The sequence below is a fragment of the Gadus macrocephalus genome, chromosome 6 (assembly GCF_031168955.1).
Source record: "Gadus macrocephalus chromosome 6, ASM3116895v1".
Lineage (NCBI taxonomy): Eukaryota > Metazoa > Chordata > Actinopteri > Gadiformes > Gadidae > Gadus > Gadus macrocephalus.
In genome coordinates, this window is record NC_082387.1 from 10,836,491 (window position 1) to 10,854,355 (window position 17,865).

General features: G+C 42.7%; 1 protein-coding gene and 1 long non-coding RNA gene across 6 annotated transcripts in view; both read left to right on the forward strand.

Moving 5' to 3' along the window:
- Positions 1-8,793, forward strand: part of pdlim5a (PDZ and LIM domain 5a) — a 55,829-nt gene extending 47,036 nt beyond the window's left edge. For all 5 annotated transcript variants that reach the window (XM_060054081.1, XM_060054082.1, XM_060054083.1 and 2 more), the window contains 6 exons: positions 533-615; positions 3,201-3,402; positions 4,861-5,041; positions 7,372-7,492; positions 7,643-7,758; positions 7,864-8,793. In XM_060054081.1, coding sequence (XP_059910064.1) covers positions 533-615; positions 3,201-3,402; positions 4,861-5,041; positions 7,372-7,492; positions 7,643-7,758; positions 7,864-7,953 — 793 coding nt within the window. In that variant the 3' untranslated portion in view covers positions 7,954-8,793. The remainder of the gene's footprint in view (positions 1-532; positions 616-3,200; positions 3,403-4,860; positions 5,042-7,371; positions 7,493-7,642; positions 7,759-7,863) is intronic.
- Positions 8,794-9,196: 403 nt separating this feature from the next.
- Positions 9,197-17,865, forward strand: part of LOC132459496 (uncharacterized) — a 14,483-nt gene continuing 5,814 nt past the window's right edge. The window contains exon 1 of the long non-coding RNA XR_009526251.1: positions 9,197-9,952. This is a non-coding gene — a long non-coding RNA (uncharacterized LOC132459496). The remainder of the gene's footprint in view (positions 9,953-17,865) is intronic.

A 17,865-nucleotide genomic window follows, 5' to 3' on the forward strand; every position in this document is an offset into this window, starting at 1 on the left:
GTAATTACTATTTATTCACGTCGCAAAAGCTTCAATCGAAAGCGACTTGCAGTGGATTCAGATGCAGATCAGAGCCGACGGGCACCACAACACATTTCTCCACATTGATTTCACTTTACCGGCAATACTAGTTCACATTATATTGATGATTTCTGTTGAAATGTTTTTGGAGTGTGGCGTGTAGCTCCCACCCTACGGATGATTTATTTCTTGCCGGTATCTCTACGGCAATAAACGTGTGGAAGACCTTCCCTGTGAAATAAACAAATAAATCAAAGATGAGACATCTGTTTTTATTTGTTACAACCTCAGATGACAATACACTCTCACTACACACTTTTTCTAATGGCGTGACGTGTGTCATATTTTTGCTTAAATATGCTTCTCAGAACTAGGACGGTGATGTTGTTTGTTTTTTTGTTCTTGCTGTGTTGTGTCCCTTGCTTGGTACGCTGTGCTGCTGTTTTGTTCCAAACGTTTTGCCCGAAAAGTGCAATATGAATAAAACCATCATGTCTCTCTCTTCATACAGTGAGGAAGGAGGGGAACCAGACTGCAACAGCCACGACTCAGCCTCCATCAAGACCATGGTCAAAGGACCTCCCACCACCCAGAGTGAGTTCCATCGCACATTACAAGAAGCAGCCAGCTTATTCATGGGATACTTCCATCCGAAGCCACTAGGGGGTTGGGGTTCGGCCTTTGGTTCAAGGAGACTGGGGTAAATCAGGGATCGAACCCAGTTGTGAGTGAAGCGCCATAACAAGCTAGACTATCCCTGTGAAAGATAAGATCATTTCAACATCACTTATCAGAGAAGGTGACAAAGAGTTTGGTGGGGGAAACATTTTTATTAAATTAAATCTTCCAAGTTGATTTTAATTGAAAATAATTGAATTTCAGCTTCTAACTCTTCAGCCACACAGCACAGAATGCTTGGTAATCCTGAAGTCAGAGTTCAACTGTTGCTTAGCCAAGCAGGTTGTTTTCCTGCTAATTGGAAACATGGCTGCATGTGTAATAGTACATTATAGTCTGAAACCTCAGCTGCCAAATCCAACAAAGGAATGCCTGTACACCCTTGCATGTGTAACTTTTACCATAGCCTTATTTTTTCTATAAATTAGCTAGCAATATGTAATGAGACCAAGGCACTTTAAACTGTTTTCTTAGTCTTAAAACATACGTGTACCCATCCCTGAAATCCATGAGATTTAGCCCTAAATGGATTTGCAAAATAAACGTTTTGCAAATCAACCTGAATCAACCTAGGTTGGTTCAGGTTGATTCATATATTTTCCACCTCGTAAGTAAAATGTTTGTGTTGGTGTTTCTCCTTACACAACAGTGTTTTGTTGAAATCCTTGCATTCTTGTATTCAACCAATTCAATGGTGGCTTGGGGAGTGTTGTTACAGTCAGCTAGTTTAGGAAAAGGGGGATATTTTCCATGGAGGGCGGTTGACATGTGCTGGGGAACAGGGCACTGCAGACCTCACTTCTTATTTAATTATTTCTGTGTGCCCCTTTTTGCCCTGCGGAGCACCATAAAGTAGGCATGGAGGCCTCTCTGCGCCCGCGTCACCTGCCTCAGTCACACGTACCCAGCTTCCACTCTGTCAGAAAGATAATATTTACCGAACGCACCGAGGCACAGAGCTGCACTATAATATCCCGTAGCACAACTCTAACTCTAACTCTAGTGACTCTCTGCACGTGTGTGTGTGTGTGTGTGTGTGTGTGTGTGTGTGTGTGTGTGTGTGTGTGTGTGTGTGTGTGTGTGTGTGTGTGTGTGTGTGTGTGTGTGTGTGTGTGTGTGTGTGTGTGTGTGTGTGGGTATATTTGGATATTATCTAATTGAATAGGTTTTCCTGCTCAATGTAAATTGCATTAGTCCCAATCTTAGGCCTGCTCTGCTCCTGCAGTGCTGTCTGTTATACTAATCATATCGAGCTATCCTCTGCTCTATATAACTCAAGTTAGATCCACTGAGGGGATTTATTCAATGTTGCAAGCATAATTGTAACAAGCATTATTTGGCTCCTGTCGCCTGTCAGCAACCAATCACCAAGAAAATACCTTTGGAAAATAATATCAGAGGCCTTTGAATATCCTCTCTATCAACTCTACTCTCCCTCTCTCTTTGTATCATAGCTTTCATAGCACAGCATTAGATAACACTTAAAAACCACTGAAAGCCTGCTAGTGGGACAAAATCGTGTGTTTCATTTTAAGACCGCATTAGCGTTTTCCAAAAACTGCTAAGAACCTGTAAAAGGGAGGGTTTCGTCTTCGTTTAACATAAATAATACATACGCTGGAATGGACACCCAAAATAGTAGCGGTACCTGAAGCTGGTCACAGTCGGGTGCCAGGCCAGGATCCTGTACGCATTTGGCTCTCAGTCCGACTGTGACTTGGTTTACGTCCACACAGATATAGTGACAAGTGATCCCATACTGAAGCTGAGGAAGTAGTCCTCTCAGTCATAACAATACGCACACACATACACACACACACACACACACACACACACACACACACACATGCACACACACACACACACACACACACACACACACATATACTCACTCACACAAAAACACACAGATTAACAAACGTTTACCGCATGGATAGACGCAAATTTTAGCCTCCTGAATAGACAGAAGTGATGGCTGGCACCTTTTCTTATATGTGTGTGTGTGTATGTGTGTGTGTGTGTGTGTGTGTGTGTGTGTGTGTGTGTGTGTGTGTGTGTGTGTGTGTGTGTGTGTGTGTGTGTGTGTGTGTGTGTGTGTGTGTGTGTGTGTGTGTGTGTGTGTGTGTGTGTGTGTGTGAGTGTGGTGGGTGTGTAGGCTTCAGAGCCAGACTGTATATTTTACTAAGGATTTATGGGGTGAAGCAGTAATTGTAATGACCAGCGAGCACACTGGACTGACTGAGGGAACCTTCTGGTTTTGTAGACATCAACCCACACACACACATAGACAGACAGACAGACACCATAAACCCTCCCTCCTCTTCCTCAAAAGTCCTGGACTGACTGAGGGAAGCGGCTGGTATTGTAGACATCAACCCCCACACACACACAGACACACAGACAGACAGACAGACAGACAGACAGACAGACAGACAGACAGACAGCCAGACAGACAGACAGACAGACGGACACCATTAACTCTCCGTCCTCTTCCTTAACAGTCCGCCCCCTACAGAAGACTCTGATCACTCCTTCCTTCGGCGTGAGGGGCAACGGGACTCCCAGTGTGCCAAAGGGTCCCGTCCCGGCCAGACCGGCACCCCAGGCTCACCCAAAGGACGAGGACTCCCTGGTCCAGATGGCAGAGCACATCCCTGCCGGGACACGCACGCCTATGTGTGCCCACTGTAGCATGGTGATCCGGTGAGGTTCCCCGCTTGATGAGCCCGCTCACCTCTGAGGATACTGTTAACCACTGGGGGTCGAAGGGGAAGCCAGGGCGATAGGAGCCTTCCTGGCCGATTTTACTTCCTGCTGCGCTCATACAATTACTCTCCTAGTAATATAGAAGTAATAATATAAAGAGTAAATATTACTTGTATAGCGCTTTCAAGATACTAATTGATACTTTACAAAAAATTGTACGAGTAAAATAAGAGAGTTTAAAGAGAGTGGGAGAATCTGAAAGCTGCTTTAAGAAGGTGCTAATTGCAGTGAACGTCATGGCAGCAGAGAGACACAATTTCAAACAGCTACACACACACACACACACACACACACACACACACACACACACACACACACACACACACACACACACACACACACACACACACACACACACACACACACACACACACACACACACACACACACACACAGGCGGGCAAACGTGCAAACTGCATGTTAAGATTTCATTTGTGCCCTGTGTATCAACTCAAAATATTTTTCTCTCACCAGCAGATAGCTAGTCTGGCATGAAAGCTCATTAAAACTAATAAACAAAATCATGACTTAGACCTTCTGCTGCCCTCCTCCTCCGTGCCTATGCGTTGCTCCACCCATGTCTCAGAACGTCTCTGTAATATCTTCTAACTGCTCCTGCGCTGCATTACAGGATGGCAGCCAGATAAAAGCACTGCCAAGTGTGGATCGCTTTCATGGTTAGATCGGGTTTAGCGCTACCGTTGTCTTCAGTAAATTAGGGAGTGAGTCTGTGATGTTCTCCTATTTACTCATCGCGGATGGAGAAGGGAGGCCGTGATCGGCTGAAACCAAAGTAGCATGAGACTTTGCACAGGCGACTGGTTCGCTATGTGGCTCACTAACGTTAAAATAAAATAATATATGGTATATTATGCCTCCATAAACAGTCCAATTCAACATTCACATGTTGGATTCAAATAATGTGGCATTGAAATTTCATATATCTAACATAAATTTGAAACATGTGAGAAGGACGAATAGTAAACAGTTTATACAGCATATGTCTGTGTCTTATTATGTGCATATTGTGCATATTATGTTCAGATGGAGTTTAAAGTATAAAACCATAAGTCTGTCTCAATGTGCCAATGCAATTTTTTCTCTGTCTTTCTGTCTCTCTCTCTGTCTCTGTCTCTCTATCTCTCCCTCTCTCTCTCCCCCCCCCTCTCTCTCTCTCTCTCTCTCTCTCTCTCTCTCTCTCTCTCTCTCTCTCTCTCTGCCTCTCTCTCTCTCTCTCTCTCTCTCTCTCTCTCTCTCTCTCTCTCTCTCTCTCTGCCTCTCTCTCTCTCTCTCTCTGCCTCTCTCTCTCTCTCTCTCTCTCTCTCTCTCTCTCTCTCTCTCTCTCTCTCTCTCTCTCTCTCTCTCTCTCTCTCTCTCCGTCTATCCTTTCTACAGAGGGCCTTTCTTGGTGGCGATGGGCAAGTCTTGGCACAAGGAGGAGTTTAACTGCGCCCACTGCCGTATGTCTCTGGCAGACGTCGGCTTTGTGGAGGAACAGGGCTCCGTCTACTGTGAGCACTGCTACGAAGAGTTCTTCGCCCCGTCCTGCAGCCGCTGCCAGGGCAAAGTGCTAGGAGTGAGTTTCATGACCCGCCTTTAGATCCTCATTATATAGGTTTATTGGTTTACATTGTATGACATTGCCTTATTTCTTATTTCATTATGGCATATTTCCTATCCTTATATTATATTACATTATATTCAATGCAATCTGGAGAGCAAAGCCTCTCAAAGTACCTTGCAAGTACTGCCTTGCATTCGTTCACATCCTGTTGGAACCTATAGATGGCAGCAAATTCACAAATGTTTTCTAAGTGTACAATTCCTCTTTAAGACTTTAACTGTATAGGAGCATTAAAAGTCACTCAACACGGGGTTATCGTGACATGGTTTTCAAATGTCTGTCTTGTTTGGCAGATTTTCCAAAAAGCTTTGCTGTGTTAAAAGGCACAGAAAACCCATCCCCCTGTTGTTTGTCTGTATGCCTGTGTGCACACACTGCCCGTTAGTCTAGTGCTAAATCTAGTGTGCTGGACATCTTCAACACTGAGCAAGTCGTGCTGGTCATATGTCAGGATGAACTATTCATCATTAAACCAAACATGGTTTAATATGTGTGTGTTATGGCTAGAGCAAAGAGGGCGTCTGGGACATGAATGTTATGGCTACCCTTCTGGATTATTTTCCTCATGTTTAATGATTTTTCTAAGTGATTGTAAGAACCGGCATTGTTTTGCTTTAGCTAAGCCTTCACTGTGTAAAACTCCAGCACCTGTGGTTTCGGGGGGGGGTCAAGGGTGAAGCAGGACTGCTAAGCCCCCAGTTCAGGCCTTCCACACATGTCCGGTCTTTACGGCACACTCTCCCCACTATTTCCGTCTCCAGGTCTATTTTAGTCTTGTGTAAATAAAGGTGCCAATTCCAACAGTCTATTTTCTCGTTATACCTGCTAAGTCGGTCCGTTTGTTTTTTCTTCCCGTGATTATAGTTTTATCGGAGGTACTCTTAGTAGGCGTAGGTGTGAATGCTTGTGTTTCAATATCCTTGTGGTTGTGACTTTTACAGACAGGAAGCTGATAGACGAGAACACATTTTCCTCCTCGCAGACTGGCACTGGCCTTCAACAAGCCCTAGTTATGCTAGTGGTTAACCAAGCTGTTAAAGTTAGAGTTAGGACTGGTGAGTGATTGCCAGGCTTGACCAAACACTGCCTGTGAGGACATCTACTTGAAATGAATGGACTCTTATCTTTCACATCGTGGCCTTTAGAAAAGGCACGCTCCCTTAAGTTAGCCTTTGATTAGTGATCGGAAAGGTCACCACAATACAGCATTATACTCCTATTAGTGCTGTACAAAATAGGCCTATGTGCTACACATGCCTATGTAAGACATATTTGTAATCCTGTTCTGTTGCAGTTAATAGTTTCTACTGCAATACATGTTGTATATTTAAATTTGGATGTGCATTGTCTTGTACACAATACGTGTAGTACAAACCAAGCGGGTGTGGGGAACCAAAGTTGTAGCGCACAAAGGAATGCTAGAAATGTAAGCATAGGTTAGCCGCGGTGTATAGCGCGTAGCAGGTGTGATTTAACCCCAGAATGCCAGGAAGCCCAGCTCATGGGCTATTGCTCATAACGGTTCATGACGTTTATCCCCTCACATGCTCTTACCTCTTTGGCCTCTATCCCTTTCAACCCTCCATTTCTCACACATCCCCAGCTGGCTTAGCCCTCTCATTAACCGTTTTTCGCACTCCCGGGACCCTAATCCCATCGTCTCTCCGCTGGCCCCACCAGACCATCCATAGATCCCCCTGTCCTCCTTTCCTTGTTCTCACAATTAAGGGTGGGAATGCGGTTACGTCTTTGATTTTCTGTGCGTAATCCTGGTCATGTGGATGACAGCAATATGGAAACACATTCGGGTTAGAGTGACTGAGGCACGCATAGGTTACCCGATGGTGCATGAGAAAAAACGATTGTGTAAGAGCAGTTTTAGGCAGGTGCTGTTGGACAGCACCAGTGCATCCAGTCTGTATCTGCCCTCTAAATTATTAATTAAGATTCAGCTTATGATGTGTTGGTTTGAATGTACATTCTTTACCAGAAATTCGATTTATATTAGTTTGCCGATGTTCTTCTTTCTGACTCCTGATTCAATGAAGTGGATTTAAACACAATTTACACACACACACACACACACACACACACACACACACGCACACACACACACACACACACACACACACACACACACACACACACACACACACACACACACACACACACACACACACACACACACACACACACACACACACACAATGAATGAACCACACTTTAGTATCAGAAAAGGACAAACAATTTCCTCCAGTAATCCGTCTTTGTGTTCCCACCAGGAAGTGATCAATGCCCTGAAGCAGACATGGCATGTCCACTGCTTCCAGTGTGCTTCATGTCAGCAGCCAATCAGAAACAACACCTTTCACCTGGAGGATGGAGAACCCTACTGTGAACGAGGTGGGCGCCATTAATGTAGCAATATTAACGACATGAGCAACGTGCTCTGCTAAGATCTGTTTACCAAATAAATAAATGTGGTTATTGTGTTCTTTTATACTTTTTTATTCATCCTCTCTGTTATCTTCTACCTAATGCCTTTCTGTATAGATTTCTATACTTTGTTTGGAACTGGTTGCCACGGCTGCGAGTTCCCTATCGAGGCAGGGGACAAGTTCCTGGATGCCCTGGGATATACCTGGCATGATACCTGCTTCGTCTGCGCTGTAGGTCACACAATCCCAGATCACTTTATAGACCAGTGCACAGCTCGTCCGTCTAACCATTGTGTAATGGTGTTTGTTTGTTTGTTTATTTGTTTGTTTGTTTAGGTGTGCTGTACCACCTTAGAAGGACAAACGTTCTTCTCCAAGAAAGACAAGCCTCTCTGCAAGAAACATGCTCACACACTGAAGATATGAACAGTCAACAGCATGATCCATTCAACACACACAAACTGTTAAACATGAACACACCAGGTCAATTTAGCCCACCCGAAGACCACCATAGCTGTTTTAGGTACCGTCTTTTGAGGGCCACCCAAATCAGGCGTGTGACCTACGTCTTATTAAAATGTATCTGCAGGCTTTTATTTATCTGCAGTCAAACTGAGACTGCAACAATCACACTAGTAGTAAGATGGGATGCTGTACCAGATAGATTCAATAGGAATTTTGAAGTTATATGAAAGCCAGAGAATGTGGTCAAATTTTGAGTCCTATCCTTCAGAATTTAATGTTCAGTGGCTTATGGAGAAGAACGGAAAGGCGAAAGAGTGACATTGATGGAGTTGGAAGGGAAAATCCTGTACTCTGCAGGAGGTTAATGGCAAAATAGAGATGGAGACTTTACCCTTCGTGCAGTTAACTGTTTATGTTTTATATGTTGTTATACGATATTTCCTTACAAGTATCAACAACAAGTATTGTCTCTGATTCTTTTCCTAAAATATATGATTTTTAACTGCTGGATTTTACGCCTTTTCGTTAGGATTTACGCCTTTCGTGTGGGTTTTCTTCTTTGTATATCGATGATAAATTACTCATGTTGCCAGACAATTTGTTAAAATACAACAGGATGTATTTTTCATTTCTTAGATTTTCTGCACTCTTTTATTTTTCCATTACTTTCATAGGGATATTGTGCCAAGAGAAAGCACTTGTTTTATTTAAAGAGAAAAAAAGATAACAGAAACTACTTCTACATATCCAGCACCACAAAGCTCATGCACTGTTTTCTTGAAATAAAGAACTCTACTTTTACACCACGGAGGCTTTCATTTCCTGTCTTGTTTGGTTCCCAAGATTTTTTTTCTGTGGTTTTTATAAGTAGGCTCTTGATGTTTTTTACTATTCTATATACCTTACATATTGTGTGACATTCTGTCAAAATATAAATAATTGCATATGGTTTCTTTGACAAATAAATGGTGAGCAATATTTTAAATTTTCAAAAAATGGACAAATTGAATTGAACGGTTTGCGTCAAAGTTCTGCAAAAGGACCAACCATGCTACTTGCCAATGTAATCATAGCATCACATTGGGAACTCAACAGGCGATTGAAACAGTGGTGAAGGGAGGGGGATGAACCCATGGGATGTCTATTGCTGGGTCACACACACCCACTCTCACCTTAAGGGAATTTAGTGTCTCCATTTGGTCTACACAACATGTCTACGCACACACACACACACGCACACGCACACGCACACGCACACACACACACACACACACACACACACACACACACACACACACACACACACACACACACACACACACACACACACACACACACACAAACACACGCACATTGGGTCACAGCTCTCTCATGGTCCGCTGTTTTTGTCCTATGCTTTTTCTTAGTCCCCAATGACCATATCTATAAACAATTTCTTAGTTGCACTGAAATCTTCTTATGTGTTCATTTCTGCTCCTAACAAATTGATTAGTTGAGGTGGATTGAGGTTAGTTTCCTCTTACACAAGGGTAGAAAGTTTGTCAGACTTTTAAGACTAAATCGTTCTTGGATGTGTTTAGGAAAGGATTTTCACACTTTCAATCTGCGGACTTCACACCAGGTTTGAAATAGCCAAGCATGGGGGGTCTTTGGGAAAGCAATATTATCCTCGGCGCCTGCACTACCATTTACAGCCTGTAGCTGGTGCTGCGGTTGGATTACTGCTGCAACTTTCTTGAAGATGTTGAGTATTTTCTTCAAGTGAAGTTAAGAGAGTGAGAGAGCGAGAGGGTGAGAGAAAGAAGGAAAAGTGTTAGACGGGAGTGCGACCGTGTGTATAGCAAATACGCTGCTGTTTGAAAAAGCCAACAACCCACTCTGTGCTTACTGTACCAGGCTGGAAGAAGCTGTACGGAAGAAGAAGAAAGAGGAAAGAGGCTGTACGGCGACTGAACTTAAGGTGAGTTGTTTTTATTCGCTAATGCGTCTCCTGTTCCTTTGCCATCATAACGCTTGTTATGAGATGGCTTACCTTAACGAGTATAGGTAGGTGAAAGCTATATCTTCCAATAGCCTACTTTGTGTTTTGCGGGAATATAAACATCACATGTCAGTATGATGACTGTTTTATTCATTGGCATGTTGAAGTAACTAAGATGAAGAGTTGTTTCCATATTTGGTCCTGGGTACGGCGGTCAGCTTTATTCTGAAGATGCTCTGTCTTGCTCGTTGGGATGAATTACAATTTCTAGCATTAGCAGGCATGGGTCAGGTCGATATAATTTTTTTTATTTTTTTTCCACAAGTGCAAAGCAAAACAAACAAATGCATATTTCAAGAATAGCATCTGAATCTAGTTAAAATAAGTTCTGAACAAATATTTAGCCATGATGTATTGACTAAATAAATCCATTTATTATGTTTCATGATCATTTCGTGATTTTCCTACAAATGATTGGCATCATAATTGTAAAGTCACCTTGATTCTTTGTGAGTCCGCATAGGCCTATGTAATGTGACTATTGGCAATATTTAGCTCATATTATTATTTCCAGAATATAATAATGTTACGTAATGTATTAAGTTTGAGTTAAATTGACGGAGAGCATATTTTGGGACCACTGCCAACACAACTACTTCTTTCAATATCCATGGCTTTAGATTTTTCAGCAACTGTTGCTGACTGTAATAGTTAAAAGGAAAACATCAAATTGTATTAACAATCAATATATATAGGTATTTTTAAGGGTTGTTTGCTTTGTCTTTTAACTTTCAGTATCCATCCTAATGTTGATATCCAATAGAGAGTGTGCTTGCATGCTTAAAAACATAGTTTTTCCAATGCGAGAGGAGCCAGTATGCCTTGGACCTGGATCCAAGGTGTGAAACAAAATAGCCTCCCTTTTCTAGGCCGTCTACTGAGGGAGTCCGATACAAGACACATGATAAGATGTGGATAAATGGTAGCAATGACTTCGCCTGATTATTTAGTCTAGCTGAAGTGAACAGTCTGACTCACTGACTGAAAGGGGACGAAAAGGAATTTAAATCAACCTCACTATAGCCTCCAGCAGAGACTAACCCTAACAACAGCTATAGTATACCCCCACACACACACACACACACACACACACACACACACACACACACACACACACACACACACACACACACACACACACACACACACACACACACACACACACACAGACACACACACACACACACACACACACACACACACACACACACACACACACACACACACACACACACACACACACACACACAAACCACACACACAAACCACACGCACACATTTTCAACTCCCCCTCTGTGTCCAGTAACTAGGTCCAGGTGTTTGTCGAGTTAGGTTATGACAAGAGTATATCTGAGTGTGTGTGTGTGCGTGTGTGTGTGTGTCTGTTTGTGTTTTTTTTGTATCTGTGTCCTTATCTGTGTTATTGTGTGTGTGTGTGCTTTTTCATAAATGTGCTGGTTATATATGTGGGTGTACATAATGCCCGCCTGTAAACTTAAATGTCAGTGTGGCTGCTTATGTGAACGTGTGTGTGTTTTTGGAGCGATCCAGATGGCATACAATTCATGAGATTCAAATCTTACCTCACCTCATCTGTGGTGTTCAGGGACGGACAACATCACCTCTGCCCCCCCAGGAATACACTCTCCAATGTGAATGAGTGAAGTGCGTGCGTTTGTGTGTGTGTGTGTGTGTGTGTGTGTGTGTGTGTGTGTGTGTGTGTGTGTGTGTCTGTGTTTGCTTCTCCTGAGTATTCCTTTTATAGTTCTATTTTTTCCGGTGCTCCTTCATGTGTCCATTTTTGTAATTGGCTGGAGTTTTGAGTTTTATTGATGTTATTACACGTAACAACTGAATCAATTTAGTAATTTATGTTGCCATTCTTTCGTTGAACATGACTTTGGTCACACAATCGAAACTCCAGACCTTCCTTGTCTTAAAGTCAGCAAGCTTGAGCGGGAAGGAAATCACATTCCTACCAATCGGAACGCAGTTGGGTCGTGATCCTCCCACAATGGCCAATAAGCTCCTGACTGATGGAATCATATAACTCTGAAGACCCGCCCTTCTATCCTGTTTTGCTTTTTAAGACGTCACACACACCTGAGAATCTGACCACAGTATTCAATTACCAGTTTTTGGGTAAGGGGAAATATGACCGTGTGTGTGTCTTTGCGTGTGCGTGTGTGTGTGCACGCGTGTGTTTGAAAGAACTTGATGTCCTTAACATTATCAGACCCCCTGTGTTGATTTATGTGACTACTGGAAAATTTCTACGACCCCGTTGTAGGAACTGAACACAGAACTATTGTCCAAGAAAAACAACTCTGTTAACTATTACTACGTTAATCAGGCCTACTATGTTCAGATAGTGGAAATGTACACTGTCTATATCAAATGTCACATGCTCCCGAAAATCAGGGTATTTTGTTTCTTATACTTTTCATATCGTTTATTTCAAGAACAAAGATCTATTTCAAGACATTAAATGTATTGAAAGACTCAAAGGTTCATTTGTCACAGTCACAGTGATATACATGTATTTAAAACTTTTAAGACATTCAAACCATTGGGAACTTTTAAGCCCAAATCACTTTTTTTTCTGTGTGTTGTACTGTTTTCCAATAGTCAATTTCCTACAGTGAGCCAATTAAAGAGATACAATCCAGAAAGAGATACAGCGCCATGCCCGAGGGCTGAACCTTTGCTTTTAGATCTCCTTCTCTCTTTCTCATTATGGTGTCAGATAGATTGATGGAGCCTCCTTTTTCTGCATGAAATCCATCCCACTTTATTCAAAATCTGGGGGATTTCTTTTGAGTGACAGGTTTAAACAGCTATTAATACACAGTCATTGGGGCGACCCTCAGACAATGAGTGGTTGAGAATGCACCCAAACAAAGCTTTACTCTGTATGTTGAGCCGTGTGCAGTCGGGTTTAGAGTAATTGAATGTTTTAACTACACAGGAACAAAAAAGGATGGTCTTTTCAATTGTGTTGGGTTTGAAATTTTATTCCAACGGTTGGTCAATTTCATTGGTTGGTCAAGAGTCGGATCTGATGGGTTAATTAGAGATTATTATTAATATTTACTAATATAGCTGACACTTCCATGATCCAGGCTTGAAAATTCCTTCCTAATGACGTTTTCAGTCATTAAGCAGCAGGAAGGGCATTTTTAGGCATCTTGCTCAAGAATGCCTACAGGTAGACTGTAGATTTTGGGGATCAAAACCAGAACATTTCATCTAGAAATAAATCAGCCTTGGTAATACACTATCCAGCCCCCTATGAATATGATATGCATTTTTTTCCTTTTCTAGTATGCTTTAAATCTGTCCTCCTTTGTGAGTCATTGGTGAGCCTTGATGATATACTGTCTTTAAACATATGGCTGCCATCCAGTCTTTTCGAGTTGTCTTCGCTGACTCTGAAGCTGGGATAGCTTAAAAGCTTGACACCAGACTTTACGCACACTCATATCTCTCTGGTTCTTTTTCCTGTTTATCAAGTCACACGTGTGTATGGTGTCTGTGTGTGTTTGGGTGTGGTAATGGTGTGTATGTGTGACCTCATAAATGAACCTTGTTGAATTGTAAATTAAGTATTTTGTAGCTAGTAGTATTAGAAGAAAGTGTATTTTCTACCAATGTGGACGCAACACTTTCTGTGTCCCTGGATCAATTGTAAACGTATGTACACAATAAAGTAGTTCGTTTTTTTTAAAGTAGTTTTCAAGGATAACCATCGTCCCTGGACAGTGTCCAGCATTCATATCTGTAATAAATATAGACTTTATAAAATGTAATAGATTCATGGGATTTACTTATTGTATTCGGTCGAAAATATTGTTATTATTGAATCATTCTGCACCATTACTGCAATATTTTGAAGATTATGCGATGGCCTCTAATGGGATGGATTTAGAAGATCTCCCAATTAATTAAATGAACACTTGCATGAAAAACAAGCTCAAGGCCTCAATTCACCATGAATATTATATTCGGTATGATCAAAATAATACCATCAGCCCTGAGGTTTGAATAAGAGACACAGACACCCAAAGGAACTTCAAATTGCTAGCAAGCATCGATCTAAATGATTTTCATTCCTCATTTCCTAACTCACTCATGTGTTTAAAATAACATAATCCCTTGCCGTAGAAAAACAAACATGTTTTATTAACGACATACGGGCGTTGGTTCTTCTGTGCGCTCCAGATATGGATCTGGAAGGTAATTTGCCAGTTGGATTCAGCTCTCAGATGACTGATGAAGGAAGATGCTGATGCAGAAATAGTGTTCAGCAGGCTTCAGCCTGCAGGCTATGTGTTTTTTGGTGGGTTTGGTTAATTAGAACATTATATGCACTGCAGTGAAGGAAAGAATGTGCATCTCTGCACTGACACAGTGGTATCATAGAGGCCGGGGACATAGTCTAGTAGTGGTAAGAGTGTTTCAATGTCCAGAGTCAGAGATCCTTGCAAGCATGCCAAACCTCTCCATGCTACAGTTTGGAAAATATGTTAGTGATAATATATGCTGAGAAGACGCCCTTCCCAAACAAGTACTTTGGAACAAATGCATTCCCTTTATGTTCTTTCTTCGTTCAAACCCAGATTCACAGCTATTGTGTTTTCATCTTGTCTTTAGAATGTTTTTTAAAAAGTCAATGATCTTGCCGCCCTTCCTTACTACTCTCTAATTTACTCTGGTCGCAAAGTTCAACCACTCCCCTTGGTTGTTACTGTCTACCTGCATGACTCCTGTACCATACTTATGGTTGGGGTCGATGCGTCACACGCCTCTATATTAAAGAGAGGACAAAGGGGCTGAACCCGAACAGTGATAGGACAGAAGCCACAGGTGGGCGGGGCTTGCTAGAGTGTATAATGACGTTCCTTCTACTGTAATTGCTGAAGATCAAGATTGCGATCACAAAGTAGAGAAGCTATCTGGTAGCAATATTTAGCTAGGTTTAACAGTAATAACAGTCTTTAGCTGCCATCCCTCAGAATGTGAGACATTTAAATTGTCCTGCAGAGAGAGATATAACCATCCATAATCCATTTCATTTTATTTTAAAATCCTTATTTACTTTGTACTTTTTTAATTTTCATGGTAGTAGGCCTATATACTATGTATCAGAATTTTGGCCAGATCCCCTGAGAACCTTATTAGTGCTCTAGCTTACAGTTTCAGCCTATAATCCATTTTTGATTATTCATTTAGTAAAGTGAAGGCGAATGAACTAGTGAATAATGTTGCTTGCTTTGTATGAGGGGCACCCAAGACAAACAAAACTGTACATTTAATTTCTGAAGCGAATAAGCAGCAATTTTTCAGTATTTTACCTTACTAAATGAATGATTGACTACAATACCAATAATAACACAAAATGCACTAATATAAGAAACATGGAAAGCCTTCACTCGTAAAACTCTGATTCAAGCTCAACAGGCTTCTTTAATTTTTTGACTATACCAACATCATTTGTTATTCTTAGCCCCACTGGTCGGGCAGGCTCCCTATTCGCTTTGGCTCCTTCTTACCCAAATATCCAATGGGGCATGAGTTCACTCCGACTGAGAAATGATGGAGCGACTAGAGGGGGAAGGGGCGAGGGAAGGCGGGATGGAATGGCAGAGAGGAATATTGTCATCTGGATACACTTTGGGGCAATTTTGAACCTCTCCTGACCACCCAATCTTCCCGTGCCCCCTATTTTCTACCCCCCGCCCCCCTTCGCTGGGCTTCCTTTGAGGTGCCGTTCTCATCATGGCAAGAGAACCACTTGTGTCCCCGGGGAGTGAGAGAAGCTTTCAACACATCACCACGGATGGTCTCCATTATATCCCTGCTCTATAACCTCACCAGCAGGCTTGTTGGGAGTTGTTTCCCAATCTGAAAACTGGCAGGTTTGGTTGAGTTCTCTTACGTTTACGGTTTGAAAGGAAAAACGAGGCGGTGCAAAAAATGGCAATGTACTTCTATGACGAGCTCAAACTCAGTCGCCATCATCTGCAAGTGGACTGTCATTGAGATAGGGAGGGATATATGCATGAAGTTGAATTCTCATGGACGGAGAGAGAGAAAGAGGATAGAGGCGGGATGCAGAGAGCAAAATTGGTTCAAGCTGTGGTCCCGCCGTTTCCAAAATTGCCGAGAAGGTCTGCGGGGTCAAAGGTCCTGATGAGTGATCGAAGAAACCCCTGTGTTTGCTTTATAAAGGAGGCCCCGCACGCAAAAGACAGATGGACAGATGGAGTGACAGAAGAGAGAGAAGGAGTGACTGTGGGGATCCTATCGGAGAGAGCTCTGTTACGGACAGTCTGCCAAAGTACTTTCCTTCTAGCTTTCTCACCCTTTCCCTGTCGTCTGCGTCCGTGCATTTATTATTAAAGAAACACGCACGCACACACACACACACACACACACACACACACACACACACACACACACACACACACACACACACACACACACACACACACACACACACACACACACACACACACACACACACACACACACACTCTCTCACACACATGACGGATGAATGTCTCTTTGAGTCATGAGTTGTGCAGATGTATCTGAGAAAGAGAGAGAGGGAGCCGAAAGGGGGCTGGTGGGCGGGAGGGGGCTGAATGTGTGTAATCAAACTCAGAGACCCTTCTGTGTTCTCCTCACCTATGCTCTCCCTCTCTTACATTCCTCTCTCTCTCTCTCTCTCTCTCTCTCTCTCTCTCTCTCTTACCCCACCACACACACATACCTACACACATAAAGCTCCATCCTTATTCTTCACCACTCCATATGTACCATATGTAGATCTATTTTCGTGCCATCTTCATCTTCCTCTCTCACATCCAGCAGTGTAAATAAAATAAATGACATTTTATAGTGGCAAAACACAACGTCAATTCAATCACTTAATTCAGCACTTTAGAAACATTTTGGCTGTGGTTTTTTAGAAAAGAAGAAATGGCTCCTTCCTTGACCTATATAGAGAGCTAGCCAGGCGGCCCCTCAGAATCGCCTGCATACAGTACACTCACATTTCCTGCCCAGGGGCCAGCCTCTCAGAGGGGCCCAGACATACAGGAGGAGCTCCGCGACGTGTTCTCCCAAAGTCATTATTTCAGAGGAATTAAATCACGTGTCAAATCGAATCCCGACTCCCCCTGCAATACCCAATCTGATTTGAGCTATCAAATTGAATCTCTCGCGGGGTCTGTTTCTTCACACACACGTCCAGTGGGTTCGTACGCATCGAGTTTGCAGGACAATTACTGTGCTTGATCAGGTCTCGGACCTCGTTGCCTCTGTAATGATAGAAGGTAGTGTATTATACCCAGCGGCCCATGGGTTTTAACGCTGATCTATCCTGCTTCCTCTGTTTTCTTTAATGGACGCCGTCTTAGCGCCAGGAATATTGATATGGGTTAATGGAGGGGGGGTGAAGACAAGGATCTGGATTCATTCAATTTGTAACTGACGGTGAGTATCGAGAGAGGGAGAGAGAAACGGAACAGAGCTATTGAAACAAAGAACCATTGAGGAATGAGAGGATGGGGTTTAAGCAGTGTGGGTTATTGCGTCAAGGCCAGGTTGACTAGGACTGTTAATCCTGCATTAATCGATGTTTGCATTGTTAAGCAAGTATCAATGACAAGGACAAGACAAGACATCTCTCTCCCCCCCCCCCCCCCCGTACATCTCAATGCACTGAGATGGAAGGGTCTAGGGAAGGAGGACAGACACGGAGGTGGATTCAGGCGAGAGATGGTTGAAGCCATGCACATCTCCCAGGGGTGCATTAGTGTATCGCA